Source organism: Sinohyriopsis cumingii, unplaced genomic scaffold (assembly GCF_028554795.1).
Source record: "Sinohyriopsis cumingii isolate HCF-2022 unplaced genomic scaffold, ASM2855479v2 utg000646l, whole genome shotgun sequence".
Taxonomy (NCBI): domain Eukaryota; kingdom Metazoa; phylum Mollusca; class Bivalvia; order Unionida; family Unionidae; genus Sinohyriopsis; species Sinohyriopsis cumingii.
In genome coordinates, this window is record NW_028315921.1 from 1,834,755 (window position 1) to 1,849,235 (window position 14,481).

At 35.5% G+C, this 14,481-nt stretch overlaps 1 protein-coding gene across 1 annotated transcript; it reads left to right on the top strand.

The window, feature by feature from the left end:
- Positions 1-4,291: 4,291 nt before the first annotated feature.
- Positions 4,292-13,651, top strand: LOC149773549 (caveolin-3-like). The gene is made up of 2 exons (XM_089946388.1): positions 4,292-5,076; positions 12,969-13,651. Exons 1-2 carry the CDS (start codon positions 4,861-4,863, stop codon positions 13,326-13,328), a joined length of 576 nt encoding a protein of 191 aa, XP_089802514.1. The 5' UTR covers positions 4,292-4,860; the 3' UTR covers positions 13,329-13,651.
- Positions 13,652-14,481: the final 830 nt, after the last annotated feature.

The window sequence follows — 14,481 nt, forward strand, 5'->3', positions numbered from 1 at the left end:
TTTCGTATACGCTAATTCCACAGAAAAACTCGTGGCCTATAAAAACATACGCGCGATTTTCACTCACTAATTTTGCTTGTTCCGATCAATTTGGTCTTTCGGTCAGAGTGAATCTACCCGATTATTTGTCCTTGTATGAAATAAACCAGAATAAAAAAAAACGACCCTCAATAAAACTGAAATTTATTTGTTTTTCAAAACTGTTGTTGATTTGGAGAAAAGCGCCCCCTGAAATCAGCGCCCACGGCGGCTGCCTAGTTTGCATATATGGTAACGCCGGCCCTGCTTGCACCAAGGGTAATTGTGAATTTAGAACATAGGTCTGATCATCAGCACCCAGACATTTGAAGTTATTGATTTTTGAAAATGATGGTGTTTCCAAATGCTTACTATGGGAGTTGAATTAGTACCGTGAGTCTTGGATGTACTCATGTGGGATAGGTTTCCTCAAATGGGCAAACTATTACACCTATATAAAAATGATAGAAAGTTTTACCTTCTCATGTGGGGCAGTGGGACAAGTTTTGTTTGATAGTTTGAGATCGCAACTCAAACTATCACGTTGATAAAGTTTCGTTATGTATAACATGAATTGTGCAAAGCATTTCAAGGTCCAGAGATCCTTACAATATGTTAACAAATGCCTGGGGGGGGGGGAGAGTGTTGGGTGTTGGAATCTAAATTTGCTATATAACTTGAATTCCTATTTAATTCAACGTATGTAACATTCATATTCGCAGAAGCTCAGTTTAATTAAGTTTGATTATGTTATGTTCAATTCAAATTTATATTTTGGTCAGTATACGAAAGCTAGGCGTTGGTTATTACATCAATAATATATATTTAATCAAGCTTATTAGCTACAGAATTGGATGCAAGTACTTTGGCAATAGAAAAAAATGACAATCTGATTGTTTATAATGTACTTTGAATGTTGCATTTATCTTTACACAACGGATATAACAGCACCAAATAAATACATAACTTGTGCCTTTACCTGACGTGCGGGAATAGCTGACCCCAGACTTTTCAAAAGAATTACTGTACACTATATGCAAAGATGTTGCGCCAACGAAGTAATCATGCTTGCTTGCCTATGGTATATAAAAGTCCACTTTGGCTTGTCAATTCTGTATATCCACTTTCTTTTTAAAGGTAATGATGGGAGCTCCGTGATCTTGCGCGATTGTATAAAGTCACCAAACTCCTCGGTTGGGCGTTTGCACATTTCATCACACTGGTGTCGAACATACTGTATGTGCAATTATAACTGAAATTTTAATGAAAACATACTGCCTATTGCGAGATTAGGGTTGTGAAGACCTGAATATTATCGAAAAAGTGCACATTGATTTTTTAAAATATCAATTCTAGGTGAAGTTGCGCAACATGGTATAGGTAGAGTAGAATATTTGCTCACAAGTTTCGAACAAGTAATCGTAAATTTACAATATTTTTAAAGGAAAAAATGTCCACTTAACGCAACGGACAAGTAGAAGGGATCCATATTGCATATGAGACCCCCGTAAGTAACATAAGAAGCCAGAATGAATTAGTGAAAACCAACCTACTAGCGGTGTTGAATCTGGAGAGACCGCATCCAAGTCATCGGGTTATGATGTGTCATGCTGGACAATTGGAAAACTCTCACTCGATTCTTTGATGAAATTTGTCATATCTGTACAACGGAACTGCTAATAACTTTAGGCAATTATTTATTTTTTCTAACAAAAGCGTATCTTGTAAGTGCCTTGTACAATATCATTTTGCTTATCTAATTGATTAAATTGTTATATTTTATATACCGGGAATTGTGTTCTTTTTATATCTCTTTTCAGACATTTATTTATCACATCCATTGATTTAATTTTTTAATTTTCATTTGATTCGGACCATAACACCGAGGTCGACCATCTAGATAACCAATACCCCACCACCTGACATCCGTTAACAACCTCAATTACATTACTATCACATATAAAGTTAAGTTTTCTGACTTCTCCAAATTACAAAAAATAAACTGAGTTGTCACACTTTATATCAAAGGGAAAGAATAAGAATGTCAAACGTTTGTATAACGGTTGAATTTGTGTCAAATCTGTGATTAATGTGTTATGTCCCATCGGTGTTTAATGTTATATCAGATCTGTTGTTAATCTCCTATATCAAATACGTGGTTTATATGTTATGTCAAATATGTAATTGAGTCCCATGTTGCAGAGCGGTCTAAGGTGCTCGCCTTTACCGATCACCGACATCACAGTTCTGTCCCTGTGGGTTCGAGTCACAGGCTCGGCTAAAGTGATTATGTGAGAAAGCTTGCCATTAGCTTCACGTGGATTGGTGGTTCTTCTCCGATATCCATGGCCTCTTCCGCGACCAGATATACTGGTCGCCAAGTATAGCCTATCATGTGTTGAAAAATGACGTTAAACCCACCAAACCAATCCAAATATGTGGTTAATCTGTTACGTCCAATCTTTGGTCAATCTAATATCTTAAATCTGTGGTTTATCTGTTATGTCCATCTAAAATAATATACAGTCAGCAAGCACCAAATTGACCCATACGGCAACACAAAGGATCCGAATGAACTTTGAGCCTGGACATGGTCTGTATAAATGTAGTAGGGTTATACGGCACATCAGCACAGAACAGACTGCGGTGCCAACTAATAGGTAAAGTTCGAAAAATGTAAAAATGAAGACGTGCAAATTTTTTTAAGAAAGATAAACACTTCCAACAAGAAGTATACCAAGCTTAAAATATCTAAGGTAAAAGTTATAAAATTTTCTATAATGTGTATAAAATAAATGTAACAGATCTAAACTCCATAAAACATATGGTCAAACTGCGTCATGTAAGCTACATTCTGTCATATAGTTCATCAGCATACAGATTCTCATGCAGTTTACGTATTAATATTTCTGTCTCACAGGTGGAAGTCGATACGTACCAGAAGAATTTGTTCCGATGTCAGTTGACGTTGGTAGGGGATGCACTCTGATGGAGATTAATCTTTCATGAGGTATACATGAATCTGCAATGTGAGTCCATTACACGATCGACACAAAAAATCACTCCATTTCTAAGTTGTTCTATACTAGGCATGCTAATCGCCAATACTGCAGTTGATGTTGTTGCATATGTACAATGGGGGCAGTGCTCGATAGTTTATTGAGAGCTGTTACGTCTATTTTTGGATTGTTGAAAATATATACTTTGGCAAAATCAGTGATGTATTTAGTTCTAGGATAAATAGTGGACACAGAGTTAACCCCACCCCGTCACTTGCTTCATTATTTCTGTTTGTGTGCAAAAACCCCAACACCGTATCAAATACATCATCTATCCACCCCAATTGTTTCAAAACTGCAAGACACCAAGGTAAACAGAACGTTTAAATGAAGCCATTTGATTACGCTTAAAAAGACAACGAAGTTCTATAAAAAAAATTGCATCTGTTTAGGTCTTCCATAATAAACTTAAGAAAAACTAGAAATACGAATCGCAACGCTCTTTACTGCATATAATGTTTTCGTGTAGTAATTCTTTTGATCTATATACGTTTCAAAAGTGAACGACTGTAAGCAAAACTTGATGTGATACGATTGCCCCCCCCCCCCTTCCCCTTCAACAATATAAAACGAAATCTTCCAACATACGTAACGTGCAAAATATAGTTTACGGTCATTTGAGAATTCGAGATGTCAGATGAACATACAGTGCTCACAGAAAAATTTTGCTACATAGTTTTACTACTTTATAATTAGTAGGTCCGGAAGAATAAAGATGAACTTATATACCAAATTAGTCAAACGTAGAATATAGTTCGCTGTGATCTTAATTTAGGATAATAATGATAACTGCATCGAAAATCATGCTCTATCCACGTTCACTATCTATGTATGAAAAATAAATCCAGAAACAACGATGCAATATGATTCATTGAAAGGTGATAAAATTTCCGTTGATCTGTAATTTTGGTATTAATGATATACACCTAAACTTAACGCTACCTTCTATTAAGCTATTTTTAATCCTAAATATCACAACAGAGTAAAATCTAACTCTAAGAAGAGGCTGAATTAGTTAATCAGAAAGTTATTTAACACTAGATTTGTACTGTATGCAAGTCGCCTGTGAATTCCCTATCTCGCAGATATGCAGAGAGGCTGTTGTCTGTCTGCATTTATTGCTTGTTAGGGTGTCAGCTGGTGCCTATCGCGTGGATATTTCCAGACGCACTAACTCTGTCTTCTCCTAACCTTGGGGCTCCAGAAGAGAGAGAAGTTTAGTATGGCTCACTGTAGTTTCTTTTGATTTGTAAGTATCTCGAACGTAACGTGTCCTACCACATAATATTAACGTAATACAGGATCACACAACGGCGTACCTTTCACACATTAATGCAGCCAGTGGCTCATTGTTGCAGGCGGTTAAACATGAGCTGGCCCTTGAATAGTACAATGATTAATTTAACTTTCCATTTCTACAAAGGATACGAAAGATTATATTTACTCTAAAATTTTCACTCTTTATGTTCAGAATCTTTCTTAGCCAATATATGCACGCCGAACTTTGATCATGACGTCACTTTTGACGAAAGCTGAGAGTTTCTGACGTCATCAGTGCTATAACAACCTAGGACAATTCAAGTTGGAAGGTTTTGAAGTTTTCAAGGACTCACAGCTCGGCAAGCGAAACTGTTGGCCATCCCTCCTTCAACCCCCATGCATCCTAGCTGGCCAGAGTTCGAATCTAAAGGATTATTACACTTCCATATTAACAAAGGATAGGATATAGTATTGACAAATATGAACAGTTGATAGATTGTTTAAAGTTCTTTAATCTGTAGAAATGTCACACAAAGGGAGAAACATTCAGGGTGAATCAGCTCATCTGGAGGTATCCTTTGATGATGATTTAACAAATGACGGGAGAACCAATCAGGAGCAACCCCGATCCACGGGAAAGGATAAAGCTATGAAAAAGATTGGTCATTTATTCCTCAAGTCTGAAGCTGATATCCCTTTAACTGTTCGTGACCCAGGTCACCTGAATGATTTTGTAAAGGTAAGAGAATATGGTCTATGCATGTACAATAAACCCGTAGGAATCCGTCTAGTGTATGAATATCAAAGGCAAAGTGAACTCATTTATTTTTAACGTTTTATTTAATAATACGTTTCTCTATGTAATATTCATCCATTAAATTTGTGAAATTTCATTTCTACTTCAAGGACATTCGAAGCTAAATCAAAACAATTTTTCATGCTTGGCTATAGTAAAAGCTATACTGGGTATTATGCGCATTGACTTATCTTAAATATAAATTCTTGTCTTAAAAGTTGATACTAGTTTGGTTTAAACAGAGTCTATCCAATCCTGATTATTCAATGCTCTGCTCTTTAACTGTCATCAAGAAACTTCGAGACGAAAATTATCGAACGCTGTGACTTTCTGGCCAAGTACTAAACTGGTTGTGAAACAATAACAATAATAATAATAATAACAATTAAAAAAAAATAATAAAAGTAATGTGAACTTAGTAGAGCGTTTAATCATTAGAAGATCTAAGTCCTTTACAATATTACATAACATATTAAACATACAACGACAAAATTACAAAAACAAATACCATGAAATTATAACAAAATGAAGATGGTAGGTTAGCTTGGATGTCATGCTTTAGTTTAGTTCTATTATCAATCCAGGATTCTCTTACATTATTTTCTCAACCCATCCCGTATTTTTTGTACTCACATTACCACCGAATTTAAAAACAGACGTCATCAAGGATATATAAAGTGCACAAAACTTCATTTCATTCATTGATTTGTACTTTATAACCTGATTGTCGCCAGGGGATCCAAAACAAAGTCAGGTTGTTGGGGTTTCGAATCAAACGGGAGTTTCTTTAGCAACAAAGTTGCTTGGATCGAAGACATAGTAACACACACACACACACACACACACACACACACACACAGCTACCTTGCAAATGAGGCTTTCTTTGAATAATCAGGATTGGATAGACTCTGTTTAAACCAAACTAGTATCAACTTTTAAGACAAGAATTTATATTTAAGATAAGTCAATGCGCATAATACCCAGTATGGCTTTCTAGCTGTTTCTCCAACCTTTTTGCTGTGACATCACGTTTTTATTTACATAAGCATTGACAGTTTCACTGGCTTATTGGGACACGCTCCTGCATCGGCGTCTGTTTATCGTTAACATCGACCAGTGAAGCAGTTTAACTGACCATCGTATGGTGGAGATCTTACCTCGCCGCGTGATAATCTGATTAAACGGTACTAAAACAACTGAGTTAGTGCTCCCAGATTGGCGGCCGCATAAAACGGAATAGTTGTAGTTTATTCGCATTCTGCTGCCTAATGTAAAAATGACATCATGCTTCATGAATGATGACGTCAGATAACATTGATTTGTCGAGCATTGCATAGCCGATTGGAACGTCCGCAACCGTTTCCGTCGCATGCAAGAAAAAAACTCAGATGTAAATGGTTAACCATCATCATGCCTGTCATTATGTCGAAAAAAGTCCATTTTCAAAATGAGTTGATAACGTGTCATCTCTAACGCCAGTGAGTGTTATTTTCATCGCCTATAATTTTATTAGTCTGTTATTGGCACATCATGCCAGTTTTTTGTCCGACAAAGCGTAATACATGTTGAAAGGATCACTATGATTTCCTTTGAGTCAAACTACATAAGTTCCGGTTTTTGTTTACTTTCTTCAAAATCTATCACTTTCCTTAACGCATTATGGAATGTCGCGGACAGCATGCGATATTTACTTACCTCTGAAGCTAAAGAGCTTGACAGATTCAACAACTGCACACCTACGAAACTGAAGATTTGACAACGCAATTTCTCTGATGAATTTTACGTTTCGCAAACACAGTTAACACATGATTACTAAGAATTTTGCTTAGCTCAAATTACAATAAAGACATGTTGTAATATTTGTTAATGTGAAATATGGAAACGTACTGACGAAATAATTTTCACTTTTCATACCTATATTTATACGTGAAAAAATATATCCTTCTATTTCTATATGTGAAAATATAAGATTTTCCATCATGCCATGTGACGCATGGTTGTGTGTGCCAGTACAAGATATACCTGCAGCAAGCAAAAGGAACACTTTATGAGCTATACAAAAATCGATACAAACTGAATTACGTTTCAGATAGGGGCCGGGTAGTTAACGGTTCCTGCCTTTACCGATCACTGACTTCTCACCTCTGTCCGAGCACTCAGGCCCGGCCCTAGGATGTGCGTGGCCCAAGGCAGCAAGCGATGAGTGGGGCCCCCAAGCAAACAAACATTGCACAGCGGAGTTTATTTCCTGAAAGCGCAGGGTCCAAGGTGTTTGTATCGTTCGCCTTGCCATAGGGCCGGGCCTGCGAGCACTCGGTTGACATTTGTATGTGAGAAAGCGAAAGCTTGCCAGCATCTTCCCATAGGTCGGTTTTTTTTTTCTTGGGTTTTCCCCGGGTTTTTCCTCTACCAAATATACTGGTTGCCATTTATAGCCTATGGTGTGCTGAAAAATGACATTAACCCCAAAACAACAACAGCCACATTTCAGCATGGAAATTAATGTTTACTAAGAAATTTGGCTCGACACCGTTCGCATCTCTAAGAAGTTATTTCCCCTTACTTCCTTGACAAGAATGATAAACCCACTGTGGTGCATAACTGAATCTGACTTGCTCTTAGGTCAGATATGATCAAATAGTTTACAAACGGATAAAAAATGTAATTGACTGCGACAGATTAGGCCAAACCAATCTTACCGCTCTCTTAAATCACTGATATAAAAGAGAAGTGAATTTTCGAAGATCTGTGTGTGTGTGTGTGTGTGTGTGAGAGAGAGAGAGAGAGAGAGAGAGAGAGAGAGAGAGAGAGAGAGAGAGATGTGAGTTGAGCAAAGATGAGTGAGTTTAATATTCCAAGATTAAATTCTCTAGCAACTTTGTTATATAATAAACACAATTCCTTTCCTACGTAAATACCGGATATAGTTCATCTTCTGGTACAAAAACTATTTTTAACTCGTATTTAGCTTCGCTACACGTTAACATATCGCTGTTTTGTACCACGTGATGAAATCGTGAATAATGCATTAGTAGTGTCTTTAATTCCATCACAGATATGGAGGTATGTGGAATAATCTGGCAAAGAACATAAAAGGCGTTGTCTAGACAACGTATCCATTTCTGAAAATATACATCCTTTGAAATATTTACACAATCACAAATATGTATGAACTATATCTAACAAAATTGTGTTTAGAGTTATCTTTTGTTTAGTTCCTTCATTTAATATATATTAAATTGATATATCCTGTGTTTGTCAAAAAACAATCTTGCAAAATAAAAATAATCTATCCAAATGACTGAAAAAAAAGTATTAAAATTATAAAGTTTCGTGAACGTAAAGCAAAGAAAGAAACAACGAAGGGAACAGACATACGAGTCGTTACGAATTGCTCAGAAAATCTAAGTGTTGATGAACACGTTGGAGAGAGAGAGGGGGGTAGGTGGACTGGGGATGAGAACACATACTGGCAGTCAGGTAAATGAAATCTTTAATTTTAGCACGCTGCTGTAATAAATAAATTTTCTTATGTCCGCATGACTTGTGCAAAATAAAGATAAAACATGTGAAAATGTTTTGTGTTGGTTGTTTGGGAGGTTGTTTTTTTTGGGGGGGATTAAAGGAAAACTATTGTGTCTACATATTACGTTACTGAATAAAATATATTTGCACTGTCACATTATTGTGTAAATGGAATGCAAAGACAGATGACAGAGTGATTTCACTCACTCGCTGTGAGGAATAAAGAAGAAAAGTACAACGGGCCCTTGAAAATGAAAATAAAAGATCGCGTGTATAGAGCAAATAGAAAAAAACGCGTACCATTTGCAAACCAGATTAATTACGGTCTCTTGAGAATAGTAGAAATAACAACAAAAGAATAACTTAGCATGTTTCCCCAAACTCATTTTTAATTCTATTTTGGCATAGATTGCTATCGGAGACTTTTCGTACTCTTTTCATTTACGTCTCGATATGTAAATGGAGATAATTCTACGCCTCGCCGGTGGTGGTCGACTTACAGTATTTCGTTTTTGCGTTTCTCAGGGAGACCAGTGACTGCAAATGTTCTCTCACAACGTTAATCAATTAGACATTATGTCACTATACCGATGTAATTTATAAGCATGTATTCTTTTCAACATGTCTTTTTTAATATGCATCTCTATACATTTTTCAGTATTAATATTATTTGGATACATTTTATCCTGTGAATGATTGTTGTCATAAATGTAATTTAAGACGAAATAGGTCCCAAATCACGATATTTATATAGATTTTTGTGTCTTTTTTTTTTGTTGTCTCTTACACGTTTATATTGTCTTTGGACTGGTCATATATTACACCATTAAACTATTTGCACACAATTCACACGCTATGTTTAAAATACAAATCTTTGTAGATCCGATCAGTGAGATGTATCCTTACGAAAAGTCATGGGTTGTTTGCAAGTATTTTATTTTTTACTATATATTAATGCAGGATTCCTTTGAGAATTTTTTTTCTTTCTTCTATTCCTCCATTTCATCGGTTTGTTTTTTGGTCTGGTACCCCGAGTTGTTCAGTCCCCTACGACGGAGTGTAAAAAGGCTGAGTAACAGACAAGTTTTAGCATATATGTTATGTTCGCAGACAGGTGTGAGACGTCCATCCTCCATCTAAATGGCAGTACGAAGTATTTGTACTTTCAGCACTATGACGTATCGCGCCGATGACAAGCTACAAATCACTTACTGTTGTTCAGGGTGATGTAAGCAAACTAGCCAGAATGGGAATGGCGTCACTGTTGTGCAAATAACCTCAGTGACTAACCAATCGGAAGACACAGATTTTACTTATTTACTCGACTGTGATATTGGCTTGGTACTTTAGGTTGGGTACCAGCGAAATATTTTGTTTCACTACATATTATTAAACGATTAACGAGAGAAATGCCTTTTGAGCCTTCTGATATGATGGCAAGTGAATAGCGATACGTCCGCAATCATAACATCTTTCGGCCATTTCCTTAAAGTCTAAAAATCACATGGTATGTATTTGTAGCAATACCTAAAACTTTGATGGGTTTAACGATTCGCTTCAGACAGATGACGCCACATATATCGCGACAGCAAAGGTAAACAATATTCCGATTTAAATAAGTCTCATTCCGCTGACATATGGTGTCATGTGAACAGTTAATACTATAATTCTTAATAGTGGCGAATTGCAACTGAGGTTTCTTTCTAAAATCTTTACGGAAAAGGCAGAGGATGCTCTGATTCAAATCATCAAAATGCACTATTGTGATGACATGGATTTTAATATGACATCATCGCATCTATATATGCAGCGCCATGCACCTGGAATTTTCACAATTCTGAAACAAGTTTATTTAAATGTTTGTAACCCGAACCCTCCACCCCGATGAAAAGAAGCAAAGGAAAAGTAATATACTGTTGTTTCCATGAATACGTTCCATGAACCAGAAAACAGACCATACCGACCTCGCATTGGTATAGTGTTTGCTCATTCTAGCTGAGGTTATCTTAATCCCTCGAGGAATATTAAGGTCGCCACCACCAGTCACTAGAGATTTATTATTATTAATGGATTTATTATTATTAATGGTGGGTTTTTTTAAGAAGGGTGGAGTGGTGTGAGTGGTACGTGGGTATGCATAAGTGTTTAATGGAACGTTTGCAAAATAGTCACCATATAAGGTGTCGATTAAAAGAAAACGTAAATTCCAAGAATTTCGCAAAATAAACGTTAGGAAGATAAACTCTTGAAAATAAATGTAAATATGAAGTGTCTCAAAGGGTAAAGATGTTAGCATCCTTTAAAATGTATATAAAATTAAATATGCAAGTAGGGTATATAAAATAAAAGATATAGGTAATATATATATATATATATATATATATATATATATATATATATATATATATATATATATATATATATATATATATATATATATATATATATATAATGGCAATGCATATAAAATAAAGATACTAGTAAACTACGTACACTTTCAGATACGTGTAAACGTATAATATATACAAAATGAAAGATGGAGTAAAACTATATAAAATGTAAAATACAGGTAAGATATATATAATAATAGATACAGGTAATGTATATAAAATTAAAGATGAAGATACAGTATATAAACAGCTTAAAACAGAGGATCACATTCGTTATATCAACCACACTCCTCTAAAAATTCAAAGATTGTATCAAGTGGTATATAATCATTTATTTCATGCCAGGCCATGAATTAATTGTCATAATTCACTGGAGTGAATCACGATCAATAATTTCACTACAGCGTCGATAACAAAATAACCGTGAAATTCGAACGTTGAAGAACATAAACAGTATACCGCAGTTGAATACTTTGATCTTTTATACAGACTACACACACAGTGTATCTTGTTACGTTGATACGGAGGGATTCAGTTAGAATACTTTGATCTTTTATATAGACTACACACACAGTGCATCTTGATACGTTTGATACGGGGGATTCAGTTAGAATACTTTGATCTTTTATACAGACTACACACACAGTGCATCTTGATACGTTGATACGGAGGGATTAAGTTAGAAATCTTTGATCTTTTACACAGACTACACACACAGTGCATCTTGATACGTTTGATACGGGGGATTCAGTTAGAATACTTTGATCTTTTACACAGACTACACACACAGTGCATCTTGCTACGTTTGAGCATAAAATAATATTGTGTGCTTGCTTTGAGTGATAAATGAAGTTATATCGTGGGTGAAAATTCGTGAAAACACCGAGTTTTTCACCCATTCAAGGAAATATGTCGGCTATTCGCTCGTGTCAAGCACATATCCTCCATAAATTTCCTAATGTGCGTTCAATTTTATAAAAATAAACTTGACTGAGGATGCCTGTAGATGGTAATGAGACCTCTAATGTCTATAAACTCTTCCAAAGGATAAATGATGATCGATGTGCTAGATGTCAGCACCATACCTAGTAAATAGCGCACCATGAATCAAACTTAATGATTGCAGAAGTAAATCAAGTATTCGACTACTTATTTATTACCTACATTAGTAAAATCATGTGGAATAACAATTTGAAGAGATGCTTTTAGAAATATAGTAAAGCTGTAGGCTGGACAGAGCGATAATAAAAGACTTTCTTGGCGCCTAACGAGAGATGATGAAATCTAAAATTCAAGGAAATCATCAGTTTTCTAAAATATGAAACAAAATTCTTTCATGGATAGGTCAAGCTATTATTATTACCTTCGAATTCCTAAATCCTGCTGCACATCATGGGTCAAAAATATATTTAGAAACTGCAATTGGAAGATTTTAGGAATTTTATGAAACCGAAACAGGTTTTACTTGATGTATTGTTAAGGTTGTTCTTCTCATTAATGACATTTTTCCTTACATTTTTCAATGAGTTTTAAATGAAGTTCCTATGTAATAATGAGCATCGTTACATCCTACAACACATACATCACGAATATTTCATTGATCATCGATCGTCTCAAATTGTATTCGAAATTTATTTTCTCTCTGTTCCAAAACACATGGCGATGTGCATTTCCTACGATGACAAAATTAAACGTCATATTTGAGGTTTGACTCTTTGGCATTCTGATGCACTTATTTCACCACATTCGGTCTTGATCATAAGTATCGCCTAATTTGTATGATTCACATAGGCATTTACCATTCAATTGCTTTAACAAAATGTAAAATCATTAGAACAAGCGTTACCTTTTGCAAGTGTACTGTTTTCAGTATATTTTACGTGTTGCTTATTTGTCTCCTTTTGTTCTTGCATAACACAGGTGTCTTTCGAGGACGTTTTCGCCGAACCAGACGGTTCTCATAGTTTTGACGCCATATGGAAGACGAGCCATATTGTGTTCATGGAGTCCAAACTCTGCTGCTACCGCGCGCTGACGTCCATTTGTGCCGTGCCATGCGCACTGTACTGGGGAATCAACTTCGCATGCCTGAGCTTTGATGTTATTTGGTGGATACAACCATTGTTATGGAGTATTCAAGTTATCTTAAAACCGCTTGCTGCTATTTGCAGCATGTGCTTAAGGTCGCTTGTTGATCCATGCTTTGAATCCTGTGGTAAAATCTTGGCAAATATCCGTTTAAGTTTGTCTAAAGACTCAAGTGTGCCTGCTCGTACCTAAATCAAGTAAACTGCGTCATTATTAATAAGTATGACAGTAAAGAGTGAATGTTTTTAAAAGTCGAGAACACTGAAGGAAATGTTCCAGAAATTTGATGGGACGTTTTAATAGGCATACAAATTTTTAACCATATTTTCTCCTCCTTCATTTTTGCAACTTAATTTTATGTAATTAATACAAGGCGGAGTGTTGTTCTTATTAGAATGAAATAGAACACCGGTTCAAAGGAAACTGTGTAACATGTTAAACGCGAAGCTTTGATTGAACACATATATGTATTAAACTCTTAAACTATTGAAGAAGTGATCTGATAATAAAATACTCTCAGAAGTTCAGTTTTATTTTCACCCTCTTATTTACGAATTTTAATGCCTTAGCACTGTTAGGGCATTAAAGGAGAATTTGGTAATACTGCCATAATTGCAAGTGCATATTTAAATGAATCTAAAAGTCCCAAAGGAAAAACAGGAAGGCAGCGAGAAGAAGCAAACAATCCATCCATCTATTCTCATTGAGGAAGCGTTTGTACAGCCTAAATTACATAACATTAAAACACCTTTCGTTTGTACAGACTGAATTACATAACATTAAAACACCTTTCGTTTGTACAGCCTAAATTACATAACATTAAAACACCTTTCGTTTGTACAGCCTAAATTACATAACATTAAAACACCTTTCGTTTGTACAGCCTAAATTACATAACATTAAAACACCTTTCGTTTGTACAGCCTAAATTACATAACATTAAAACACCTTTCGTTTGTACAGCCTAAATTACATAACATTAAAACACCTTTCGTTTGTACAGCCTAAATTACATAACATTAAAACACCTTTCGTTTGTACAGCCTAAATTACATAACATTAAAACACCTTTCGTTTGTACAGCCTAAATTACATAACATTAAAACACCTTTCGTTTGTACAGCCTAAATTACATAACATTAAAACACCTTTCGTTTGTACAGCCTAAATTACATAACATTAAAACACCTTTCGTTTGTACAGCCTAAATTACATAACATTAAAACACCTTTCGTTTGTACAGCCTGAATTACATAACATGAAAACACCTTTCGTTTGTACAGCCTAAATTACATAACATTAAAACACCTTTCTTGATTTACCACTGGACGAAAGGAGATTCCTA